Source organism: Dipteris shenzhenensis, chromosome 27 (assembly GCF_047967505.1).
Source record: "Dipteris shenzhenensis isolate YYH24624 ecotype China chromosome 27, Dip_SZ_1.0, whole genome shotgun sequence".
In the NCBI taxonomy this organism is placed as follows: domain Eukaryota; kingdom Viridiplantae; phylum Streptophyta; class Polypodiopsida; order Gleicheniales; family Dipteridaceae; genus Dipteris; species Dipteris shenzhenensis.
The window spans coordinates 33,919,931-33,947,877 of NC_141622.1; the positions used below are offsets into that span (position 1 = coordinate 33,919,931).

The following is a 27,947-nucleotide window of genomic DNA, read 5'->3' on the forward strand; positions in this document are numbered from 1 at the left end:
TCATTTGTGTGTGTCCATTAGTTTGCTCGTTCATTTGTGTTTGCATTGGTGTTTTATTGGTTTTCTTATATGTACATTGGTTTATCATATCTTTGTTCCCTTGTGTTAGTACTAGTAGTTGTCATTATTTTTTGTTTGTTTGTTTGTTTTTGGGGTGGATGTGTTGTGGTGGATATTGATTTAATTCTCTCTCTCTCTCTCTCTCTCTCTCTCTCCCCTCCTGCCCCTGCTCGCACCTCCCTGCTCTCCCCTCCGCACCTGCTCTCCCCTCCCTGCTCACACCTCCCCTCCGCCCCTGCTCATCCGCTCCTCCCCCCCTCTGCTCCTCCCTCTGCTCCGCCCCTGCTCGCTGCAGCTCCTCCCTCTGCTCCGCCCTCTCCCCGCTTCTGCTCCTCCAGCTCTGCTGCTGCTCCGCCCCTGCTCATCCACCTTTGCTGCCCGCCACCTGCCTCTCCGCCCTGCACCCGCTCCCCTCCGCCCTGCCCTCTCCGGCCCTCTTGCTGCCCCTCCCAAGCTGCTCCTGTTTTTTGCCCCCTCCGCCTACAGCTCCGCCCTCCTGCAACCCCTCCTTTGCCCGCTACTGCCCCCCCTCATAATGAATGGCAAAGTGGGATGAGGAGGACAGGGGACTAGGTGGGAGACCCTTCGGTCCAAACTCACGTACGTGAGGAGATGGGGAAGGGGAATGGTGACAAAGGGAAAACACAAAAGCAACTCAGCTTGGAGGACTTCAACAAATGTAGCAACCGGAGCGGTTTGACAGTGGACAGCACCGCGGCCCAGAAGAAAGGGGCCCACCAGAAGCCCATGCCGCTCAGCACATCCTCGACCTCTATGGTTACCACCACTATTTCACCACCATCATCCGCCTCATCATCTATGCCATCTCTCTCCTCCCCCTCCCCTGCATCATCATCACATGTCTCCTCTCCAGTAGCCCCACCACTAGCCCAACCGGCCACGGCTCCACAATACTTTTCCCTCATATCCCCTCTACCTCTCAATCAGCCACCCTTCATCACCTCATCCGGCCTCGCTACTCCTACATACCACTCCCCTGCCGAGATCACACTGTCCCCACCCCCAATACAACCTCAGTAGCCCACCTTCATTCCAACCCCTCCCGAGATCCAGTTTCCACCTGGACCAGGATATCTTAGGCCCCCACCAGATGCTTGGGACTCCCTATTGGCTGAGATACACAGCATCTGGGCCCGTCAGGCAGAGCTGACACATTACACTCAAGAGTAGGCCTGCATTATACACGAGCAGGGCACCCTTATCCAGGGGCTTAGACACGATATCACACACCTTCGAGAGGAGCTCGGGATCTTGAGAACAGCGCCTGGAGGGACCCCAGTCACAGAGATGGAGGCACAGATAGCCATGATTCAGTCGGCCATAGCAGAGACGACTAGGTGGGTGGATGTGGCGAAACGGGAGCCCGTAAAGGCCACCGTTTCAGCCGCCATACAGGAGCAGCAGCAGAGGGCTTCGAAGGCCCTTAACATCCGAATACGAGGGATCACGCGAGACAACACCAACACCACTACGACGCCCATGGAGGAGGCGATCACCTTTGTGACCACCACCATGGGGGTCCCCGACCATGGCATAGAGGGAGCATGGCATGTTGGGAGAGACCCTAACCGAGAGTAGCCCCTAGTCATTCGTTTCAGAGATTCACAGGCTCGACTAGCAACACTCCGACGTCGAGCCGCTCTACGAGAGCACCCCACCCTGTCCATGGATGAGGATTTGACACCACTACAGATTGAGGAGCGACGAGTTCTTCTCCAGCAGCGGGATGTTGCTCGCAAGGAGGAAAAATGGGCCGTGGTCCGAGATGGTAGGTTGTTGACCGGCACTCGTCGGGCTCCCACCCATACCCCCTAGGGGGATGGGGCCTATGAGACTCAGGTTTCCGAGACCCTAGCTTGCACCATTTGGAACTGTAATGGTACCTTATGGTCGGACCTTGGGAACTTCTCGGAATCTTACACAGGACGAGACATAGTCTTTTACATAGAGACACACCAGAGCCTAGAGCGTCCACTACCGATAGTCAGTGGCTACACATGGGAGTCAGCCTTCAGGGATGAGACGAGGGATACATGAGGAGTTCGAGGATCAGGCGGGGTCGCAGTATTGTATAGGTCTTCCCTCGCGGAGCCATCTCCATTGAGAGGAAGGACGCATACTCCTGATTCATGTGGATCTGGATCCGACGCACAACCACTCGTGACCTTTTCATAGCAATATGCTACTTCCCGCCAGATACATCCCACTTCGCTAGAGTGGCACGAGAGGAGGGTGAGACATCGCCATATGCACCCTTACATCAGGATATCCCAGACCTTTCAGTCCGCCGGGAAGTTCTCCTTGTTGGGGACTTTAACACCAGGATGAGCACTCGCCAGGCACCACTCCTGGACTTCCGAGATGACTCTATCATGCTACCAGACATGGACCTAGATGGAGCATGTATGACCAAGATCTCATCGGACCGACACGGGCCTGTTACACCATATGGACACGCACTGCTTGATCTAGGTAGGATGCATGATCTCATCATCTACAACGGGCTTGACCTATGGCCCTCCTTGGGCACTAGTGTAGTAGATTACATCATGGGATCCCCTACCTTCACCTCATGTATCACCGACTTCACCGTAGCACCACTCCCTCTTGATCACACATACCTATTCTTCACTATTGCCACCCCACGCTTAGCCACACCACACACACCACATAGGAAGCACGATACCTACCACGACATACACTTTGATCACAGCCTCTCCCCTGCCTACTCTGGACACCTAAACAGACTCCTAACCTACATCGATCACATACCACACATAGAGGACCGTGCTGCCTTGATTAGTCACACACTCCACGAGGCTGCCCTCCAAATCTTTTCCCACACCACACGGTCCACTAGACCACCACCTCTTGGTTCTGTACCTTGCAACAAGTGGTACGATGCGGAGTGCAAGGCTTATCGCCGACAACTCCGACTTGAAACCAGATGTCACCTCCCGAACACACCAGACATGGTACACAAGTACCGACGTCTCGTATGTCGGAAGAAGCAGGCATTTCTTCGTCAAAATGAGGAGGAGCTGCTGAACATCTTGTACAGCAACAACTCTAAGGAATTTTGGCGGAGATTCCTTGAGCGTAGGTCTCCATCACCTCTCACTGACACGAGAGTTTGGCACACGTATGCACGCCATCTTTATGATGTCCCACATCAGCCTACTCCAAATCTCATACACACACCTCGCGCCACCACTTGCACGTTGTTCATCAGAGGGGGAGTCAAGGACGCGACATTGAAACTACACAATGGCCGAGCTAAGGATCACGAGGGGCTATGCACTGAGTTTATCGCATATGGGATCGACACGTTAGCCCCGATCCTAGCAAAGCTATTCAATGACGTTCGCCTTGGCTTCCCCCGCACTTGGACACTCAACACCATCACCCCCATCCACAAGGCAGGGGATCCCATGGACCCGAGTAACTACAGGACTATCATGATTGGACATGTGATGTCCAAGATCTATGTAGCAGTGTTGGATGGGTTGGTCAGCTTGTTCGCAGAGATGAGAGGGCTCAGAGTAGAGGGTCAGGTCGGTTTCAAGCGAGACCATGGGACTTTGGATCACATACTCACACTCAGGAGTGTCATTAAGGAGGCCAAATCACGGAGGGAGAGGGTATATTGATGCTTTGTGGATTTCCGCAAAGTCTTTGACACAGTACCTTGAGCTCGTCTCATCACACGCCTACAGACACTGGGATTTGATCAGGAAATCATCTGGGCAGTCGTGGCACTTTATGAGAGAGTCTCAGGCCGAGTTCGGACAGGCGTAGGTTGGACAGATGAGAGATTGAGTACCATAGGTGACACATCCCAGCACTCCTGAAACCCCTGATCTGCAAAACAACCACACACAACATCAGAACTGAGCAGGCTGCTCACCACCCAACCGTGACATCTACGGGATGTGATCCCGAATCAGAAGATGTCCCCTCCGAGCCACGAGCTGAGCTACTAGCACGAACTCCCAATCAGATCCAAACCAGCCTGGTGTCCCATACCACCAGGTGGCGCTGTGAAGCCCTGGATCTGCCACTGGGTCTTGGGCTACGCTAAGATGCAGGCGCGCGTCCGCGACTCAATCCAGGATCAGACCTAGCACCTGGGAACGAGACTTGCTCCCAACTGCACACTGAGAACTGAACCCCCTGGGCCTCTTTTATAGACTTGGGCCCCGGCGCCAAAAATAGCGAAGACCTATAAATAGTTCGTACCCTTGCCACTCAACCCGAGAATCAAGCCTGCCTAGCTCTAAGCCTCCCCAGGCTAACCTGAGCTAGTTCTGTGTACCTAGTACACGTCAGATACCAATCCGTGCACATGACATACTCCCCCTCCTCTAAGAACTCACTCCTGAGTTCGCTAAGAAATCTGGAAATGTTCTTTGGAGGTTTTGTAATGTCTCCCATGTTGCATCCTCATCAACACGATCCTTCCACTTAATCTTGTATTCCGTGATAGTACGATTTCGAATCTGTCTTTCACGAAATTCAAGAATAGATTCAGGTTCGTGAGGAATAAAAGTCAAATCTGTAACTTCTATAATCTCATGAGGAGAAACAAGTTGATCATCCGCACCCAATACTTCTTTCAGTCTACTGACATGAAAGACTGGATGTACTTTAACATCAGGAGGCAATTCTAGTCGATATGCAACTGGTCCAATTCTTTTAATGACCTTGAATGGGCCACAGTATCTGGGGGATAATTTCGGAACCAAACCAGTACTTAGGCTCTTGGATTCCTTAGGAATTCTCAAATATACCATCATTCCTTCAGAGAACTCTCTAGGTGAACGATGTCTATTAGCATAAAATCTGTCCCGATCTTGGGCACTTCTAATAGACTCCTTGGCAAACTGCAACATTTCCTGCATGTCTTGCAAGAAGTTCTTAGCAGCATCATTTTGAATCCCTTTTAATCCTACCATAACTGGTGACTTAGGTTGAAACCCGTACATAAGCATAAAAGGACTGTAACCCGTACTAGAATGCTTTGCACTGTTGTAAGCAAATTCAATCATAGGTAGATAATCTCCCCATGAAGACTGTCTCTTAGATACATATGCCCGAAGCATGTCTTCAACCAACTGGTTGACCTTCTCTGTACTGCCATCGGATTGTGCATGATCCGAGGAACTCATACTTAGAGTAGTTTCTAACTTCTCAAAAACAAGTGTCCAAAAGTTACTTGTAAACTTTGAGTCCCTGTCACTGACTATGTCAGATGGCAAACCATACAGCTTAAACAAGTGGTCCACAAACTCGTGAGCCAACTGAACAGCTGAAATAGTTGTTCTTGTAGGTAAGAATCTAGCCATTTTTGTCAAACGGTCGACTATGACCCAAATAGAGTCATGACCCTTGCGCGTTCGAGGTAAACCAGTAATAAAATCCATGGAAATACTTTCCCATTTATTACTTGGAATCTGTAAAGGCTGTAATAAGCCCGCGCTTCTAAGGCGTTCTGCCTTAGTAACCTGACAAACTCGGCAACCTACTACATAGTTCTCTATAAATGCACGCATCTTAGGCCAATAAAAGGTATGCTTCACAAGAGACAGAGTCCTATGTATACCTGGATGTCCCGCACTAGGAGCATCATGACACTCCCAGAGAATCTTGGATTTAAGGTCCAGAACATCAGGCACACAAATCTTTTCATTCCGGAACAGCAAGCCGTTCCTAATCATCCACTGACCTCCCGCCGCCTGTATCCTAGGTGGCACAATCCCTGAGTCCTGGTCAACCATGGAGCTCCCATCCTGGACTCTCTGCCAATAAGGACTGAAATGACTATCAGTTGCGTATAGCCCTCTCAAGGATTGAAATAGGTCTGAGGATATTTCCGTAAATGACAAAGCATTTACAAACTTAACTCGACTTAAGGCATCCGCCACACTATTCAACGAACCCTTACGATAACGTATTTCGAAATCAAAATCTTGCATTAGCTCTGCCCATCTAGCTTTCCTTCCTCTCAATTCTGAGCCATCACACACATACTTAATTGACTGATGATCAGTCAATACAAGGAACTTTGAACCATACAAGTAGTGTCTCCAAACCTTAAGAGCATACACTACAGCATAAAGTTCCTTCTCGAGTGTGGGCCAACGATACTGAGTGTCGTCTAGCTTCTTACTCTCGAAAGCTACAGGTCTGCCCTCTTGGAATAGAGCTGCCCCAATCGCATAATCACTCGCATCGGCCTCCAAAACATAAGGCCGGGTAGGATCGGGTAATGCAAGAACGGGTGCTTCCTTGATAGAAAACTTCAAGGTTTCAAAAGCCTTGTTCATTGCATCATTCCAAGAGATCGGCTGGGTAGACCTGCGTCCACGACCTTTCAATATGTTGGTCAAGGGTGCCGTGATATGTGAATAATCACGCACTGACTTCCGAAGAAATACCGTAAATCCTAGGAAAGAACGAAGTTGTTTCACAGTCTGAGGGATAGGCCATTCTAAAACCTTCTGGATACGATCCAGATCAATGCTAATACCTTCAGAAGAAATCTTGTGTCCTAAGTAAATGATCTCCTTCATAAAGAAGTCACATTTACTCATCTTGGCATAAAGCTTATGCTGTCTTAGAACAACTAAGACAACCCGGAGGTGTCCTATATGATCCTCAAGCGTTTTACTATATACCAAGATATCATCTAAGAACACTACCCAGGTAATCTCTGAACAAATCGTTCATCATCTGCTGAAAAGTAGCAGGAGCATTGGTCAAACCAAAAGGTAATACGAGAAACTCGTAATGACCATACCTAGTCCAGAATACGGTCCTGTCTATGTGTTTAGCATAGATACGGATTTGGTGATAACCCGTACGCAAATCAATCTTAGTGAAATACTTCGCTCCGGCCAAACGGTCTATCAAATCATCAAAACGAGGTAAAGGATAGCGGTTCTTAATTGTGACTTTATTTAATCGTTTATAATCTATGCACATTCTCCAGGAAGAATCTTTCTTCTTTCTTAAGAGGACAGGTGCACCCCAAGGTGATTTACTTGGGCGGATATAGCCCATATTCAGGTAATCCTGAAGCTGGATAGCTAACTCATCCTCCTCTACCTGGCTACCTGGCTCATCCTATAAGGTGGTACACTGATAGGTTGAGCCCCTGGGACTAAGTCTATGCGATGATCTACTGCCCGTTCTGGAGGTAAACCTTCCGGCAGTTGAGCTGGGAATACGTCTTTAAAATTATCTAACAACATTCTCAATTCCCGGCGTTCAAACACACTTAATTCATTCTTGTTAATGACCGAAACAACAAATGAAGAAAGTGGAATCAAAACACACTGATAGACATCATAATGAGAATTGTTTAATATATTCCGAAGCTGCATCGCAGATACAATAGGCCCCTGAGAAGGGGGAATTTTATCACACTGAATACAAAATTGGGTGTCCTTATCTACAAAAGAAAGCTTATGCTCCGTCCATCCGATCTGAATATTGTGGGTTTTAAACCACTCTATCCCGATCAACAAGTCTACATGCTCTAGATGCATAACATAACATGTGAGAGCTCCCGTGTAGGCTTGAATCCGGATAGGAAGCGCTTCAACCTTGCGATCCCAAAACTGCTTCCCAGCTGGAAGCTGCACCTCATAGGTGTGGTCGCTAGGTATTGTGGACAGCCCCATCTTCTGCACAAATTTGTAATTAATAAAATTGTGAGAGCTGCCCGGATCAAAGAGAATGTGAACCTGTTGGTCCCTAACTTCTCCATAAACTCGGAAAAGATCATGGGAACCAAACAACGAAGTATTGAAAGTACAATTACAAGAAAGGGGGCAGGTAATGACATTTACTGAAATACCTGTCATCGTGACTTGGTTCGCTCCCTTGGCTGCGGTACGTGGACCCGCCTGGAGCTTCGGTCCTAGCACCAATTTTTGGTTCTTCCGCTTAGGACACTCATTCTTTGTGTGGCCCCGCTCCTCGCAATAGAAACATCGGCCTTCTTTCTTGAGCCTGAGAGTGCGAAGGAAACGGGCCTTACCATTCTTTGCTGGAGTTAAGCTTTTCCTGGAGGCGTTGTTCGTAGACTTCGTCTCCGCAATACCAGTCGTATGCTGAAAGAACTTGCGTTTATTCTTTCCACTCGTTTCGGTAACTGTGGTTGCCTTGGTACCGGCCATGGTATCATCATATATACGTGCATATGTCATGGCCTCCTGCAACGTTGTGCACTTGTTGTTCTTTATCTGCAACTTGTAGGAGTCTGGCAAACCATCCACGAAGAAACCTAACAAGGTTACTGGATCCATTTTAGTGGCCCTGGTTTGCAGATCCCTAAATCTTTGAAGATAGACTTCAAAGGTTAAGTTTAATTTTGACATATCGAGGGCCTTGAGCTTGCCAACGATATCGTAGTCATCCTCCTTCTTCAGGAACTCCTTCCTGAAGATGCCCTCAAAATCTGTCCAAGTATCAGGCTTAGGCTGGAGTTCTTTCCACCATAGCAAGGCTTTACCTGACATAAACCCTGCTGCAAGCTGGATCTTTTTCTCATCTGGATAGGGGTGGAATTGGAAGTGTACCTGCCACTTGTGCAACCAAGTGTCAACTACCTCCTTTGTTCTTGACTTTTGGTCACCTGGAAAAGGATCTGGAGTTATATTCGGGCCTAGCACCGAAGCCATGGCATCCACATGCGTGAGTGCCTGTACAGTGCTAGCCAGAAGAGTGAGAGTTGCTTGTATCCCCTGGAGTTGCTGTGTCAACCCCGATTGATTAGCATTGACCTGCTCGAATTTGCCATCAAGAGCAGTCGTAAATTCACTGAAGGCTTTTTTAGTTATCAGGTCGTCATAGAGACCCTGATCCTCCTCTCCCACAGGAGTGTAATCTAAGTCCTGCTCTCCCATGGTGAACTCGGGATTTGGAGCATCAGACATGGCTGAAATCTGATGTGAATACAAACTGAGAGAAATAACTGACTGCAACAAAGCATAGAGGAGGATGGAGCAGAAGAAAACCGTCCCGAATGATGTTGACGGAAAGAGATGCTGAAATCTGGCGAATCGGAAGCCCACGAATCCCGTTGCCTCCCCGAACCCGCAACCCGGATGCGCGTGCTGCTGTAGTAGCTGTATGGTCTGCTGACGCAGGCCGTACGGTCGCTGACGTGGCTGCACGGCTGCTGACGCAGGCCGTACAGTGCTGACGTAACTGTACGGCGTCCGTACAGTGCTGACGTAACTGTACGGCGTCCGTACAGTGCTGCAGGTACAGGGCGCAGTCGAGATTCGATGCAGCAGCAGGTGCAGGGGCTGGCGAAAGTAGTCCGTACAGGCTGTATGGGCTGATGCAGGGCCTTCGATGGCCGCGCAGGCTGACGCAAGCAAGGGCGGATGCAAGAGACTGCACGAGGCAGGGCGATGCTGGCGCAGGCAGGGTACGGACGAGGCTGGCTGGCTGGCGCAGAATTCGAGGGGAAAGCTCGAAGCTTGAGGCTGCTTGTGGGTAGGCTAGCACCCTGCCCTCACCTATATAGGGTGCAGGGCAGCCTTATTTGGAAGCTGAGCTTCCAAAAAAGGCCAAGTCCCTCCAGCTTTGGAGGGGTGCTTTTTCGAAAAAAGCACCCCCCTGCGCAGGCTGCACGCAGCCCTATGCGTAGGCTGTTCGCAGCCTGTTGCGCAGGCTGTACTCAGCCTATTGCGCATGCTGTTGACAGCCTGTTGCGCAGGCTGTTAAGCCTCTCCTTGCCCCGCCTACTCCGTACCATCCTAGGCGTTACATCCCCGCCTCCCTTGCTGCCTTTTTCCTGCCCATCTCTCCTTCTTTTCTGCTCTATTTCTCCTTCCTCTAGACTGCTCTCAGAGGCCTTCAGAGATCTCGATTTTCTCTCTCTCCTATTCTTCTTTCTTTTCCAGATATCTCTCCACCCCTTCTATCCCAGGTATCCAGCAAAAATGCAGCAAGAAATTTCGAAATTTAGGGCATACCTGGAGGAGAAATCCGTCAAAAATTCTTGCATCAGAAGTTCCTACCTCAGGAGCTGGCTCTGATACCAACTGACACATCCCAGCACTCCTGAAACCCCTGATCTGCAAAACAACCACACACAACATCAGAACTGAGCAGGCTGCTCACCACCCAACCGTGACATCTACGGGATGTGATCCCGAATCAGAAGATGTCCCCTCCGAGCCACGAGCTGAGCTACTGGCACGAACTCCCAATCAGATCCAAACCAGCCTGGTGTCCCATACCACCAGGTGGCGCTGTGAAGCCCTGGATCTGCCACTGGGTCTTGGGCTACGCTAAGATGCAGGCGCGCGTCCGCGACTCAATCCAGGATTAGACCTAGCACCTGGGAACGAGACTTGCTCCCAACTGCACATTGAGAACTGAACCCCCTGGGCCTCTTTTATAGACTTGGGCCCCGGCGCCAAAAATAGCGAAGACCTATAAATAGTTCGTACCCTTGCCACTCAACCCGAGAATCAAGCCTGCCTAGCTCTAAGCCTCCCCAGGCTAACCTGAGCTAGTTCTGTGTACCTAGTACACGTCAGATACCAATCCGTGCACATGACAATAGGGGTCAAACACGGTTGCCCCTTATCACCAACCCTGTTTGGCCTCTACATCGATGAGCTTGAGACTTTCATGGGGGCTTCCGGAGGGACCGGTTGCTCACTTGCTGGGATCATCATCAAGTTTCTTCTTTATGCAGATGATGTGGCACTCTTGTCGTCCACACCCGAGGGGCTCTAGCGACACCTAGATGCACTGCAGGCTTTTTGTTTATCCCATGATTTGGAGGTCAACCTTGGCAAGACCAAGGTCATGATCTTTAATACCTCTCGAGCAAACATGCAACGGAAGCAGTTTACTTTTACTTTCGGTGGGTCACCAGTTGAGATCATATCCTCATACACTTACTTGGGGGTCATCTTCTCCGGCCCAATCTTCACGATGAGACCAGCGATGTAGGCTAGACTGAGTAGGGGATACGCCTCACTGGCTCGACTAGAGAGACAGTGCTTTCACTCCCACTTTCAGGACCCTCGGACCAAGGCTCTTCTCTTCGACTCCTTGGTGCGACCAGCTGGTATGTATGGCAGTCCTTGTTGGGGACCCAAAACATGTCAGAGATAGAGTGGATACAGGTGGAGCGCGTGCAGATCCTCATGCTCTCACAGATGATCCGGGGGAAACCATCTGTACCACATCACATCATTCAGGCCGAGTTTGGTGCTTCTCCACTCCAGCTAGATGCAGCCTTTTAGACCATCACATATCTACACAGGGTTAGATCATATTGGGATTGCACATCAGGGAGATAGAGGTTGCCATGGTTGGCTCTGGATTTCTCCATGAGGTTGGCAGCAGAGGGAGACGAGCGATGCTGGTATGTACAGACTCACAGATGGTTTGTGAGACTAGGGTTTCACATCGATAGGATACCTCCTTTTCAGTACAGTTTAGATGCCCCTCCGGTACTTTCACCCACTACTCTGATCAGGACACACATCAATCAGGTCATTCGAGAGGATCTCCTGCAACTATACACCTTCAAGACTTGGTTGGAGCCGAGGGAGCTCCCAGTGAAGCTGAGTCTCTACAGAGATTACTGTCTTCGCATTTCGGAGGAAGGATTCATCACACCACTGGGGTACACTGAGCTTCATATGCCTCACTCACTACGGATCTCTATCTCCATCAGACAGTTTCGGGTATCATCACACCGCCTCCGCATAGAGAGCGACAGAGCAGAGGGGATCCTCAGGGAGCATCGCATATGCATATTGTGCGACTGTCAGGAGGTTGAGTCGGAGGAGCATTTTATTTTCAGGTGCCCAGTGTACTACGAGATTAGAGATCGCTACTACTGTCTCTTCAGAGACGGCTCCGGGCTCCTTTTCAGATTCCCCGCCTACCCAGATCAGAGAAGTCTCGCTGCATTCATTCATGAGGGGTCCGACATAGAGAGTACTTACTCAGGCGACGGGGCTTGGCCACACCATCAGACACCTCTCAGAGTAGGATCAGAGAGTTCTTCCCATCGAGTGACATTGATCGCCCATTGTCTAGCCGTAGACGTGACAGACACCCTGACCCGACGATCGCAACACGACACATGAGACATCGAGGGGATACACAGATCTCTCTGGGGGATCTCCCATCATTGTTTAGACTCGGGATACGCCCCACGGGAGTCACGGTAGCTGTGGTCTTACGTCGAGTCTCCTCCAGGAGACCGAGACACATGGGACCCCTTGACAGACGCCAGCGTCCCATCACCGGCTATGCACCAGCTAGGGCAACATGACATACAGAGGATTTTGCTCCGCACATTTTTCTTTTCATTGTCATACCCAGATGTATTTGATTATGTATGATCAGACTTAGGATTCAGCACGGGTGATGATGCTCGTTTTAGTAGCTCCACCCTTGCTGTGATTTATATCAGGTTTTCTTCAAGTCTCATAGACCCACCGGTCTTCCAAAAACTTTAATAAAATTTCTTTCTTTCTTTCTTTCTCTCTGGTTGGGACCAAGCGAGCTTCTAGTGAAGCTCAGCTTCTATAGGGATCATTGTCTATGTATCACAGCGGAGTGTTTTATTGACCCACTAAGATATATGCAGATCTACGTACCCCACTCACTAAGGATATCTATTGGGCAGTTTCGGGTCTCTTCGCATTGAGAGTGGCAGGGAGAGGCGCTTATGCACATTATGTGACACACAGGAGATTTCATTAATGACAAAACCCTAGAAAAAGGCACTGATCAGTCGGAGGAGCATTTCGTTTTCAGATGCCCAGTATACTATGAGATTCGAGGACGCTTCTATTGCTTCTTCAAAGACAGTTCTGGCATACTGTCCTGCTTTCTCTCCTTTCCAGGCCAGAGATGCCTAGCCGCCTTCATTCATGAGGCAGTCAGACACCGGGAGCGTCTACTTCGATCACGGATACAAGAGTAGACCTCCTTGATAGACTCTTCTCAGAGCTCGATCACTGATTTCTTCTAGCCAGACCATGCAGACTCCCATACCACGAGACCCTGTCATGATCGTGATAGAGCCAGCGATACGACAGCTCAAACATAGGGTGGATGCACATATTATACTTGGTGATATTCTTGGAGTTGGGGCTCCACCGACAGGGGCTACAGTAGCCCTTGTCAGATGCAGAGCTACGACCAGGAGATGACATAGGACCACGTCCACGGGCAGCCGCCAACACTCCATCTCTGACTTTATGCCCTCACTACCTCATCCCCCTTGACGCTCTGATGATTAGGATGTTAGTGTTGTGTAGACGATCATCATTCTGACATGACTATGTAGCACTCAACACTTGCATTCTGCATTGGAGTGGATGCTCGTTTAGTAGCTCCACCCACATAGCTTGTTTGTATCAGGATTTTTCACAGTCTCATAGACCCATCGGTCTTTCGAAGACTTTAATAAACTTTCTTTCTTTCGCTCTCTTTCTCTCTCTCTCATTTCTTTTTCTTATTTTTTGCTTTGTTTCTTCCTTTTTGCTATCAAAGTTTTGTTTTTTTTGTTGCGATTTCAAAGTTCAATAAGCACTTTTTATCCAAGAGATTCTGGAATCTTTCAAAATCCAGATGCAGCTTATGCTTGGGTATTGATGAGAACATAAATGGAGCTTTGTTTGCTAAGTTATGTTTATTATTATTATTTTCTTCTCATTTACTCATAATTTTGTTTAAACTCCCTTATTTCCTTCGTTCTTTTGGTTGCCATTCGATTCTCTATGTTTAAAAAAGAATGGTTCTTCGTAAATGTATGTTGACTATCATGTTAGCGATCAATGACCCCAACTATGAGATTGTGGGGACAAAGGGCCATTGGATCATAGGGGGATTGCGGTGGATCTAGGGCTGTGTGGAGGAAGCACCTCTAGAGCAGGTCTAGGAGGCTGCATGTGCACAGCAAAGCAGCAGCCCAAAGGGGAGGCCCTTTTATAGGGCAGAAGAGGCACATAGGCTGCACAATCCAAGGAAATATGTAGGGGGCCGGCTCCCTTGTTGGTCGGTTTGCAGGTCTGGTGGAAGGGCTATATAAAGCCCCCCCTACTTCCTCATTTTGGCATCAGTCACAGAGCCACTGAAGCCTATAGAGGCAGCATGGAGCAAGAGTAGTAGGAGAGTTCTCAGCTTTCTAGATCCACATGGTAGATTACGTTGTCAGTAAGCCCTAGGCGTTGATAGCCAAGGCCTTATCATTCTCGTTCTTCCAGTGAAGGATCTTTTTTGTCATTTGACTTTGGTTTCTTTTCCTAACCATTTGCTACATTTCAGATTCCTTCTCGCATAAGAAGAAGCTTGATCTTAGTTTTCTAGCTTGGAAAGTTGGTACTGAATACAATGATGGTATCTTAGCTTGTCAAAGTGCAGGAAACTGATTGGAAAGAATTCAGGAAAAAGAAAGTGTTGGGTGCGGGGAGCAATGGAGTGAAAGTGAAATGCAAGGGAGCAGACAACAAGCTGAATAAACACGAAGTACTTGCAAATGGATAATGAGAAAGTACAAAGGGGTGGTCTATATGGCCATGAAGTCAACCATATGGTTGACCAACGAAGTCAACCTAAGGGTTGACTGAGTCCTAAGACTAGCCTACAAGGCCATACCAGGGCTAAGTGCTAACAAACTGCCCTCCATGGTATGACTGAAGTATCCTGGCTAAATCTCAGGTATACCTGGAAACTATATCATGGTTGCACATATTCCTCCAAGATGGATATAGCAAAACCTATGACAGTATAGGGAGATCAACATCACGTAACAAATGGTGCCAAGTGTAAAGTATGTTGAAAAGCCTCAAACTTGGCCGTGGTAGAGCCGTCGTGAAGAGATTTGCTATGTTGTCCTCCGTGGGAACATAGGACAACTGTATGCCTGGGTGACAGTCGCTCTTGAACATAATGATAATGAAAGTCAATGTGCTTTGTGCACGCATGAAACACTTGGTTTCTTGCAATAGCCAAAGCAGTGTGGTTGTCAGTGTAGATGGTAGTAAAAGCTAGCTGGCCGATGTCAATATCGAGTAGCTTACGGAGCCAGACACTCTCTATTATAGCTGTGAAGGTGCCTTGTATTCAGCTTCACAATCGGAAGTAGCAACTATAGGCTGCTTCTTCCTGAACCATGAAATGCATGAAGATCTAAGCATGAAAGAGTTGCCACTGTGGGAAACTGTCGTGCAATAACACCATAAAGGGTTTTTTTGAGCCAGCAGACTTGATTTTCAGAACCTTTTTTTTCAAAGCTACGAGGCTGAGTGACATACACCTCTTCCTGTAAATCACCATGAAGGAAGGTGGTTTTAATGTCCCCCCAATGTCTATGGGATGCAAGAGCAATGATGCACCGTATGGTCGTGATGTGTGAGGTGGGAGAAAAGGTCTCTTTAAAATCAATGCGATATTGCTGTGCATAACCCTTTGCAACAAGACGAGCTTTGAAGCGGTCAACACTGCCATCAGCTTTTTGTTCGACCTTGTAAAACCATGTTGTGCCTATAGCACGCTTGCTTGTAGGCAAGTCACACAACTCCCAAGTGCCATTTGCATGAATGGACTCAAGTTCAACTTTCATAGCATCCATGCATTCTCTGCTGTCAAAAGCATCCTTATGACATAGTAGCTCTTCATTATAGGCAATGGCAATCAAAGCTATAGGTAAAAAACTGCCTTGCATGTGTTTATGTGCACCTCTATTGGCTGCACACCAAGGCTCAGCCTGCTTGCTGTCCCTGAGGTATCCAAAAGCCAATGAGGGACTGCTTTTTGCTGTCTCATGACAGCCCTCTCCTCTTGAACTGCTTGCTCGATAGCATGGCCATCTGGCGGTTTCTTTTCTTATTTTTGTCATCGCCCATCTCCTCGATACACTGTAAATTTTTGATGGCCATCTACTGGCTCGAGGTTGTTGTGGGGTAGATGTCAAGCTAACGATTCACATCGGCGTGTGTTGCTCGGTGTAGCAGCAGAGAAGCCTCCGGTTCACATCGGGGTGATTATTAGTGAGATGTTGTTGTGTTGTAGGTCTATTGTGTTCCTTGGTTGTTTCGTAAACCAGGATTGCGAGATCTCATACAAGGCTCGTTGATTTGAAGTTAATATATACAAAGTCAACAGTACCATGATCATAGTACCGGGCACCCGAAACGGTTCGCCGTTTCGGCTCCGTTTCCGAAACCCAAAACGGTGTTTTGGGTAGGGCAAATTTTGCCCCAAACCTTGTGACCCCTTCCTTGTGCCGTTTCTTTGCGCAGCTCTGCTCCAGCGTCCACCGTCTCTCCTCCTCGCTCTCCTCGCAGCCCTTTGAGCCCTCTCACCCTACAGCCCTCTCTGGCCTCTCCTCCTTGCTCTCCTCTCATCCTACAGGCCCCCTCTCAGCCTGCTGCCCCTCCTCCTTGCTCTCCTCTCAAGCCTCTCCTCCTTGCTCTTCTCTCCTCTCCTCTCCTCTCCTCTCCTCCTTGCATGACATATGTATGACATGTAATAATGATATATGTATGACATATGTATTAATAATGATATATGTATGAAAGATGTATTAATAATAATTATATATGTATGATATACCTTATTAACCTTAAAAATTGAAACTCTGTTTCCACCATTTCTTGTGGTGGTCGATACCCCGAAACACCGTTTCCCGCCCGTTTCCATTTCCCCGTTTGTGAAACTCATGGGAACTATGGCCATGATAGCCAACAGATGAAGCAGGATTGCAAAGCAAAAGATGAATAGAGAGCTAGCTGTAGAAGGAGGCAGTGGCTCCCGGGTTGCATAGCAACGGATTGTGCCAGTAGCGAGGCAGCCGGTTGAGGAGGACACTATTTCACCATTAGATGGTGAGGCAATGAAAAGAGTTGACTTGGCAAATAATAAAGAGATGGTGGGATGAGGTTCCTATGGTTGATTGAGTCTATTTTGAGGAGGTTGAGATTGGTGTACTGATGTTTGCATGAGGTTGTGGGCAGACCACAGTATGGATATGCCTTGTATATAGTTCGGGGTTTGGTTGTTATGTGAAGCATGTTGTAGAAATCAATATGTATAGTGTGTTTCCATTGGAGGGCCAATTTTATTCTTCAAAGGAAAAAGGATGGACAATGCCGGATTGTGATAAGCAAGGTGGTGAGTAAAAGGCACCCAAGTCTGCATGTGTAGCTTGGAGAGTTATGCAAGGCGATATCACTTCCGATTTCCTTCCTTTAAGCTAATGGGATTGATCGGATATCTTGATGATACCTTCTTTGATCAAGAGCAAGGTAAGTCACTTCTTCCAAGATTCACACTAAAGAGTATGGCATAATACTTATCATATACACAATTGGAGTTTGTTCAAAGACATAGCTGTATGTTTGCTTGTTCAAATTCTTCGAGACTCTAATATACACGACGTTCTCAAACGCGATGCCCTTCCCTTGATATGACTTCTATTTAAATGTATTTTTCCATGTTTGCAGAAAGTAAAAGAGGTCTACGTGATTGATAGATGCAAGAGATTGATCATTTCTCGACTTGCAATATGAATACGTATTGATATTCATGTAATATGCCAAGTATCTTATCCATTCATGAGACTATTCGCGATGCTACTCGATGCTAGTATCCTCAATGTTCTCAATCTTGATGCACGGGGAAGGGTCCGTTCCCTCAGATTATAATTCTTTGGGAAAGGAAGCACGCTGCCTCCCCGCTCGCACTATGTGTGGTTCATAGTTGCCAGACGTTTGGAAATGCCACGTTTGGAAACATTTGCAAACGTTTGGAAAATTTTCCAAACGTGTTTCCACTCGAAAATTTCCCCAGGGGCATATTTTACCAAAAAATATATGCCTACTATATAAGTACACATTCCTGGGACCTAAAATGCATGATTTCATGCACTAATGGCACCCAAAACACTGAGGAACATAGAGGAAAACATTTCAGCAATCTAATATGTTCATACACTCAAACGTGAGCCCAGGAATTTGAAAAGCAACAATTATGAACTGGAAAGCAAGTTGGCAACAATGTGTAACATCATACATGTAACAAGATACTACCCTGATTCCTACTTACATATATATACACATGACAATATAGGAGTTGAAAGCCTAAAAGCAATTTAGTAAAACATAATTCAAGTTTGAGTCAAAACAACTTACATAAAAGTTTGAAAACAAGCCAAACTCCAATGCCCGTAGCTCAAGGCTAAAGCCATGAGTCATGGGTCATGACTTATTAAAGTTTTAAGTTTGAAATACCAAGTTCAAGCATTGATAAAATGACCACAATAGTTACAGAACTTCAGAGTTTCAACTTGCTACTCACTAGACTCTAGAGGCTACACTTAAGCTACATCTACATTGAACATTCTATGATCTAAATCTATGCCCATTGTCTAGTCTATGTAGCTGCTAGCACTAAGTGTAGATTCTAGGTATGTGTCAGTAGCAATGTCTTCAACAGCCTCCTCGTCATCCACCTCGTCCTCCGATGAAGCCTCGCTTTCGCTGGAACCATCCTCATCACTGCCATTAGGAGCTGCAGCCCCACTCCCTCCAACCCCACCTTCTGAAGTTGCAGCCCCAGGCTGTACCCTGCTGTGTGCTCTTGTGTGCGGGCCATTCTGCAATATCTTCTCGTACAACTGGGCATAGATGTCCAGCTCCTCCTGTGGAATGTCAGGTATAGTGGGGGCCTTGTCTATGTCCACCATATCAGGATCAACCTACAAATGCGAGCATCTGGAGGTGATTTTTGATGAAAAGTGAACTCAAGACTGATTACTCATTGCTGAAAATACAAAATTCAGAATATTACAAATTGCATGCAGCATACTACATACCTGCATTGGCTCTTTCAAGCCTTTAAACTTGCTCAAGAGACGCAAGTTGCTATTAGCAAAAACAAGCCTTTCCAATTGAGCCGAGGAAAGGCGGTTTCTCTTTTTGGTATGAAACAATGCCCACGTACTCCAATCTCTCTCACAAGCTGTAGCAGTGCAATCTTGTGAAAGAACCCTCACAGCAATTCGCCTCAAAGTAGGAGTCGATCCTCCATGCTTCTCCCACCAAGACACATGATGAAGCTGTGTGTCTTGAACCCTCGCAGTGGCTCTCTCAAACATCAAGCTAGAGTTGCGAAACATGAACAACTCATCCTCTAGTTTCCTGACAAGTTTAGTGTTTCCCTTAGAAATAAGATCTATGTAGGCATTAAAACCTGATTTCAGCTCCTCATCAATGTATTGCTCCTCAGACCTCCACAATGGATGCAATACATTGGCAACTGCATGTATTGGTTTGTGAAACCAATTCCACCTGCTCTCCCAAATGTCTCTAGTCTGCTCAATCCTGAAGTATTCAGATTTGACAAACCCAAATGGTCATGAATCATTCTATGATTCTAGAATCTGAATTCTGAGTTCTAAGGCCTGAAAAGTTATATCATAGGGCAGAAAATAAAGTTTGCAGCTGAAGGTTGGAGCCTAAGAGAGAAGACATTCCACACTTACCTTTCAGGGGATAATGTCCTGTTGTTGTTGATGCTTCTCCCAATTCTATCCATGAATTCATACAACAAGCCCAAAGTTGAGCCCTCTCGATCTGTCAATCGAAGGACACAAAAAATCAGCTTCAAAGCAACCACAAGTGCAGCAGCATCATCCCAAAAGCTCTATCCCATCAATATGCGTGTAAATGCAAGAGCCTTGGGTTTATCATGATCCTCCCAAGCCATCCACTCTCTAGATACAACATTGCGAAGCAAGCCATCATGCACTCTAATCAGCCTCTCTAATACAATGCACATATAGGCAAAGCGTGTTTGTGGAGGCTTCAATAACTCAAGGTCACTGTTAGCTCTAGACATAGCCAACACCTTAGCTTCTTTGTGACAAATTGGACCAAGCTGTGTCCATAAGCCCTGACACCCAATCCAACTTACCCACATCCTCAATCAGCAAATCCAAGCAATGGGCTGCACATGGGCTCCATACGATATGTGGGAACTCCTCAATCATTCTGCCCATTGACACACAAATACTTCCATTATCTGTTATTACTTGTATCACATTATTCTCGCCAACATCCAAGATTGCCTGCTTTATGTGACGGAAGATAGACTCCCCCGTGATACTGACACTTGTCCCTGAAGCATCAACAGCACGCAAGAAAGTAGTACCCTTGCGGCATGACACCAAAATGTTAATAACATGTCTCTTCCTCACATCACTCCACCCATCAGATTGGATGCTGCAACCATACTTTGCCCAAGCCTCCTTTATGGGCTGCAATTCTGCATGCACAAGATCTACCTCCTCCTTCAATTCCTTAGTGCGCAAGGCCTCGCACGTAGGACCCTCCCACACCTCACCAATGCGAGAGATGGCTCTCACCATGCGCCTCCATTGTGGAGTTTTGGCAACATGAAAAGGCAAATTGCATTGATAAAATGTCATCTGTATCTCCTGACGAGCTTGCTTCTTGTAGGCACCTCTCATTGACTTCTTAATGTTCAGCTGTCCCATTTTTCCTCCTACAAGATGTGCTCGCTGTGCATCAGTACCCTGAACAGTACCCTGAAAAGAGGAGCTTCCATGCTTCTGCCTTGCCCTCTTCTGACCTGTAACTTCAATTTCTTCTCTGCTCTCTTGAGCTTCATTGGCATGGGCTGCAGCTTGAAGTTCAAAGCTATGTGCCACTTTTGATGGCACTTGCTTGCAAACTTCAACTCCCTTTTCTTTTGTGCCTCCCAAATGTGCCTTGATACGTTGCACACCTCCACCAAATTCCAGCCAGCAGTAGTTGCAAACCATGTGCTTTATCCCTGAAGTGCCATAGGAGCCCACAACAGTCACGTGGCTCCAAGTTGCATCACATTGTCTGCCCATTGCACAAGGGAGGGAGAGAGAGAGAGAGAGAGAGGGAGGGAGAGAGAGAGAGCTCTCGGCTAGCACAACCAAGACCTTGACAAATGGTCGTGCAGTTGCCCATACGGTGAACGTGGGGGCTGTTTTTGGCTTCAGTCAATGAGCCCTGAAATAGATTAGCTGCTACCATAAGCAACCTGCAAAGCATGAATAACAACACTTGACAAGTCACGACTCATGAGAATGAGAGGCCAAGGCGGGTTGCATGCATTGGACGTACAGCTGTACGGACATACGGGGAGTATGGATGTACGGACGATGGGATTGAGGGCTGCACAGAACGTACGGGTGGAGTATGGACGTACGGACAAGGGGTTTCCAGCAACGCATGATGGCGACACCTGCTTCGACTGTTTTGATGTAAATAGGGCCGAAATATGCCTTTTGCCCCAAAAACCACAATGAAAAAAATGCATTTTTTATTTCCAAACGTTTGGCAACGCTAAAAAACGTGTTTCATTGCAACTATGGATTGTGGTTATAATAATTATATTACATATTATCATAAAAATATTTTTATTTGATTTCCTTCCCCTAGACATACTTGCTTCAATCCAATTTCTTACAACATTTCTATCTTTTGATGCATGTTCTTGTTTACAAGGGAAGATTCAAAATCAGCAACAAACATTGCCAAGTTGGATGCAAGATTGAAGGATGGCAATTCTTATGGTTGTAGTCCCTGTCACAATATTATATAGGTTGTAACCAAGGATGAATTATGGATGCAAGATTGAAGGATGCCAATTCATACGATTATAGTACCTGTCACAATATTATATAGGTTGCAACCGAGGATGAAAAGGATGAATTATGACCTCTTATGAGCGTATAGACTTATTTATCTATTTGTTAGGCTTCGATTTCCAAAAGGCACAAATCTTTGCAAATTACCAAGTCAGTAATAAAACACCACCCCTGACATTTGCAGGGAGGATTGGGTCCTAATGGACTGTGTCATGTCACATGTCTATATTTTTACTCATTCTTTTTTTCCTTTAAAAAAAAACTTTAAATGGTAGAGTTCAAGTGCAATTTCAAGTTAGTAGTTCCATGCTTTAGATGAAAAATGGCACTCTAAAGCATATGGAACGAATGAATTAATGCCGAAGACTGAAATATAGGCAGCGATCAATCAATGAACACCAAGGACAAACAAGGGATGTGATGATAAGCAGATTTAACTTGTGACTGTCTCTCAGTGCATTGTACTACTCAAAAAGCCATTTAAAGATCCATAATCGCCTATTTTTTGTGTGATATGTTATTGTATATTCTTTTTTCGTGTTATTGTCTATTCTTTTTGTGATATGTTATTGTCTATTCTATTTTCGTGTTTGTGCTTTGTTGATGGCATAATTAGTGTTCTGCTCTAGTCTAAAGGCGGCCTACCCAACCTAGTTCCTTGATTGAGTAAGTCGGTGCAGCTTCATTTTCGCACAGGAAATGGCGTGTTAGAAATGCTGCAGTGTATTCCTTCAGTTCTTAGATACAAATCACGAGCGAGTTGCCCAGCTTTAGTGCAGCCATGTTAAGAAAGAAAAGAATAAGATGTTGGCAGAATTTTCAGCCTTCTACCCAATATTTCTTTCTCTGAGAACAACCTCAAACCTTCTGCGAAGTCTGAAGATGACTACACTAAAGCTCGTATGCTCCTTGTTGCCAGTTAACTTGAATCAGTATAAGTCGTGGATAAAGGCACATTCCCCCTCATTGATTTTTGAAAGGATCTGGTGGGAGCAAAAACCCAATTCTGCCTTCAGATGGCGATGAGTTTGTTGGGCATTCAATAACAAGTGTATACACTCAATCAATGAAGAACCATCAACTGGATGCAACAAGGCTGAGCAAAATGAGGCTGAGTAATCAACAAGCAGATCTGCAGCTTCTGTCGCACTGCTTCCATCACTTCTAGCGGCTTGTAGAGCTGGAGCAAGAGCTGCTGCTGAGGATATTATGAACATAAATCAGGACACAGCATGGCTGCTAATCTTTGTGGACAACTGCTTGATATGGCAGAACACAAATGCATGCAGCAATGTTTGTTGCTATTGTAAGCTGCAAAACTATAGCTGCAATCCCCTCAGCAAAGTACACGTGCTACTAAGAAGAGCAGCCTCTGTGGCAACACTTCTGGCAGCTCATCGTGTGGAGATAGTACATAAAATAGCGGCCAGAAGGCAGCAAGGCAAAATGGCGTGACTGCTACACATGAAGAGGATGGGAGCTAAGGAGGATCCATCTGCTCTGGTACCATGTTAGATTGCATGGTGAGAGGGAGATGGAGAGAAGCAATCACATAGTGGGCTGGAGAGAGAGGCAAAGGATGATGTGATTGATCAAAATCCAGCAAGTACAAAGCGTCATTTATAGGCTGAGGTAGACATCTGATACACATGCATCACACATATGTTGCTGGATGACCTCATGGGTGATGTGACAGGAATCAAATCTAGGTTGAAAGGTCAAGTGGCCCTACAACAGTCCCAAAGGGCAAACTCACTCAAGTGGCTGTAGTACACTTTACACATGCAATTGTAGGACTTCTCACCCCAGATCTCTGATTTCCAACAGGTTTTTGACAGTTCGTCGTCCATAGAGCTCCCAACTGGCTGGCCGTACATTTTTTTGACAACTTTTTGGATTGTTGACAGTGACTGGTTTGTATGGCTTGACAGTTCTGCTCAGCTTTGGTTTCTAGTGTTCTTTCGCAGTTTGCAGCTCACATCTTGAAGTTCAGTCAACTCAGTTGACCTTGTAAGCTTCGTTGGATTTTCCCTCAATTTAGCACATTTGCTCCTTGGAAATTTGGGGCTTTTGCTCTATTTCTTCTCGCAGTTGGCTGTTGTGCCTTTGGAATTCTCTTTTTAGGTACCCACAGTGCAGGTCAATCAATTGTGTAGACATATGCCCTTGAATTAGTGGTTGGACAGAGTTTTGTTGGATAGAGTTTTCTTGGCTGGAGTTTTGCAGGCCAGCATTTGCAGTCAGCCTTTGTGGGCAGATTTGTGCATTTACCCTTGCTACATCTGGATCATCCACCATTGCTGCCGCAGGGATGGGAGAGATGCACAGGCACATGCTTTGATTGCCTTAGTTCAGCAACTCACTGAGGAACCTCAGCAGCCATCAGCCCTCCCAACCAGTGCCTGCAGTTCTCCTTTCCCAGTTCTTGTTAGGGAGCAGTTCTCATCCGTCAGCCATAGCCAAGTTCATCCATGTGCAGCAAACCCTAGCCTCTTTAGTCACTAGATCCAGCCTCTCTATGGGGATCCAAATGTTGTTGTATTCAACCACCTTCATCGAGGGAAGACAAAAGATTGCAAGAGCTCTTTGGTTCTTCTTGTCCCATTTCTCCATCTTTAATACACTAGCCGTAGGCCTCTTCTCTCCAGTAATGGTGCTCTAGATCAACCTCTCCATCATATGTGCATTTTTGACCTCTCCATCATATGTGCATTTGGATTGTTAAGTTTGAGGGATGGAAGTTCTTGCATGTGAACTTCATGATCCTAGTGTGCCATTAGATCTAGCTTGATTCTTCCATTCTGACAAACTCAGCCAAAGCAATGTTGATCTCAATGCTTGCTCTCATACCACATGAAAAGCCATATGAAAAGCTTCGTCTTGAGCCTATCAACTAGATTATGAGCTATGAAAGAGAAGCTAGGCTATCTGCTAACACTATTAGCATGCAAGATCACCTGAACACATACAATTAGGAATTGGGATGTAGACTCACAAGAAGAAGATTCTCATGAGATAATGAAGGATGCAAAAGGTTTTACACACTAGTACACCTTGCAACTGAGATTCTTGGATGCATTGTTACCACTTGTTTTACATGGACATCATAGCTTAGGTCATCCGTGATTCACTTAACTATGAGTTTCATGAAGTCTCACTACATGGCAACTCACATTACAAGCTTGACTAAGATTATGTCTAGCGGTATCTAGATAACAAAAAATCTTCTATGGAATTCTACAAGCAGCTGATTTGGTAATGTGTCAAACAAATATATCTGTTCTAAAATATCTGCAACTTATTCTGCCGTGTCATCAGATATTTTTGTTGACTCAGCATTCTGATGTGTCACACTGACATGGCAGCAATCTGGATATGAGCTAAAATCTGTCTGAATAAGCTTTCCCGTTCTGTATACAACTCATTAATGTGATAACAATGTCGAGATATTTCCATTTTAATATAAGCTCAATATTGTGAGAAAGTACAAAATGGCCACTGGCTCTAACATTGCATGGCATGTGGGATTCAACCCTATGGAAGCCTTATGATGAGCCATTGAAATCTAGGGCCTTGGATCACACGATGGCAGCTGTGGCTGGTATTTTACTTCAGTTGAAGGTGCTTAATAACGTTTTTCCCAACAGTTGGAGGAGAGTGGGGTGATAAAATACCTAAACCTAAATGAAGATGTCCATAGGTAATGTGTTCATGGTTGAAATTAGCAGATAACTAGAGAACGTATGGCTTTGTCTCTTATTGCGAAATTTCATGCTGATTTTTCATTCAGTCTTATTTTGTTGTGATATTTTCTTCATGTGTTTGATTAGGTCATCTTCCCATGCACGCTGATTGGCACAGGTGACCCATGGATGTTGATGAGAACTATAAGTGTCACTGAGTATTTGAACTATGAATCAGGTTTATCTCGACATCATTTGTGCCTTTATGTGTGCACCTAGTGTGTTTTAGAGATAGGTGGACCTATTGTGCTTTACAGATATGCGAAAACTCATTTGCATACTGCTTGTTTGTTGAGGGAATTGTGTCTCGGAGGTTGTTTTTGTATAATAAATTTTGATAAGGTCAAACCCATAATTATTCATTATTTTCCCTGTTTAAGCAGAGTGTTTTCTTCCTAGCCAGGTATTTTGAAGCTCTTCCTTATTGTTGTACAGGAAAGTTCTCCAAAACGAAAGGTGTGGGAATATTTGGAAATGATGCAAAAACCACGATTATTCCAGTTGAAGTTTGGCGGTATTATCTGTTGACGAATCGCCCTGAGGTACTTCAGCAGATCAAATGTTTTATGTCCTTTTACAGCAAGCCTAAGATTGTCACTATTTTTGGAAATGGAAGCCAAGTGAAGACTGATAATCAGCCTCAACAAAGACTAGAGGCATAGCAGGATCAAATATGAAGTCATAATATATGTATATAGTTGAGAGCTCTCAGGCCTTACATGATAAGATACTGTGAAACCGTCATCACTACGAACAGCTCTCTCTATCTCTGATTGAAATCATCAATTAACAGCAAACAGCTCTCTCTCTCTCTCTCTCTTGGGAGCTGCTATGTGCCCTCCCTAAAGCAGATGTACTAGAGGGTTTCTTGCTGTCCCATAAACCTTTTGGTCTCCAATAGACGTTAATAGAATTTCTTTCTTTCTTTCTTTCTCTCATAGCACACTAGGGCTCAGGACAACTTGTTGGCCTGGGACCCCCCTGAAGGTTTTTATTACTTGAAATACAGAGTTCAGCGTAGAGCTGTTGTTACAAGAATTGAAAACGTGAGTAGTTTTACAAAGAGCTTCAAGCTCATTCATTTGGCAACACGCCCAGTGTCAAATTCTAGACTACTTTCCTAATTACATGCCACTAGGGACAACTCTGGAGTCTTTGAAGCACTTGGTCACACGAGTGATCTCCCTAGCTCCAAATTACATGATTCTTCAATCCTTCCTAGTACCTGCAACCATTAACTAAAGCGCACAGCCATGGCACCCATTAATGGTCAGCGCTTTGCATGCAAATAATAATTAGTAGGCTAGTCCTATTTACTGTGGGCGTCCCCACCAAGCAAACATGTGAACAAAACATAGGGGGCAGTTTTTGGTCGACTGAGGTCAACCCTCTTGGTCGTAATTAAGGGGTATGACCATTTGTCAAAGCGCCTTAATTATGGCCAAGTCTCTCCAACCGAAGTTCGCGCACCTTGGTTAAACGAAGTTAACCCTCTTGGCGTGAGCCAAGTCTCGTTGACTGAAGTCAACACTCTCTGATCGAAGTAAGCACTTTAATTGCTTGGTTAACTGTGGTTAACCATCCATATCTTCCTAACCGAGGTTAAGTATCTTTGACCGGAGTCAAGACTTTGACCAAATGAAAATAACTCTTTGAACATAATTAAATAAATGAAGATCAAAAAAAAAAAAAAGAAGTCCATTGCAATACTTTCCCACGGTGCCTGAGGCACGAAAAGAGACATAAGTAGGCCAGGTGCTTAGGTAAGGCATTCTGTGACAAACTGATGTATATCTTTCTGCATCCCTAGCCAAAAGAAATACCTCTCTAGGGCTTGAGTTGCTGTTGTAATTCCTCTATGTCCAGCATAGGGAGGTGTCGATGATAAGCAATAGTCACGTTGTTCACCTGGGCTTTTCGAGACAAGGCATCTACCAATCTGTTTCTAACTCCCGGAGTATTGACAATCTGAAAATGATACATTGACAGCATGTTTGCATGTGCTTCTTGGAGAGTTTTGTCTGAGTCAAAAAGTATCTCAGACTTTGGTGATCTGTTTTAATTGTAAAATCTACACCTAAAAGATAATGCTTCCATGTATGGATGGCATGAATTGCTATGTCCGCAAAATGCCTGATAAATCTTCTGTAGTAAGAACAAAGGCCTAGGAAACTACGGACTTCATGCATTGTTTTCAGCTCTGGCCATTCCTGAATGGCTTGGATCTTTGCTGGATCCATCCGTATCCCATCTTTGGATATTATATGCCCCAAGTAATGGATCTCTCTTAGGAAGAAATTACTTTTCTTGCTGTTTGCATAGAGCTAGTGATTTCTCAGCTCTTGAAATACTGTAGCAAGGTGTTCCTTGTGCTCTTCTTTGGACGTAGAAAAGACAATAATGTCATCGAAGAAGGT

At 45.9% G+C, this 27,947-nt stretch overlaps 1 protein-coding gene across 1 annotated transcript in view; it reads left to right on the plus strand.

The window, feature by feature from the left end:
- The window catches only part of LOC147884196 (putative methionine--tRNA ligase), an 85,052-nt gene that overhangs the window by 10,358 nt on the left and 46,747 nt on the right, over positions 1–27,947 (plus strand). The window contains exons 7-8 of the mRNA XM_087398620.1: positions 25,618–25,708; positions 25,966–26,072. Of these exons, the coding sequence (XP_087254746.1) occupies positions 25,618–25,708; positions 25,966–26,072 (198 nt within the window). The remainder of the gene's footprint in view (positions 1–25,617; positions 25,709–25,965; positions 26,073–27,947) is intronic.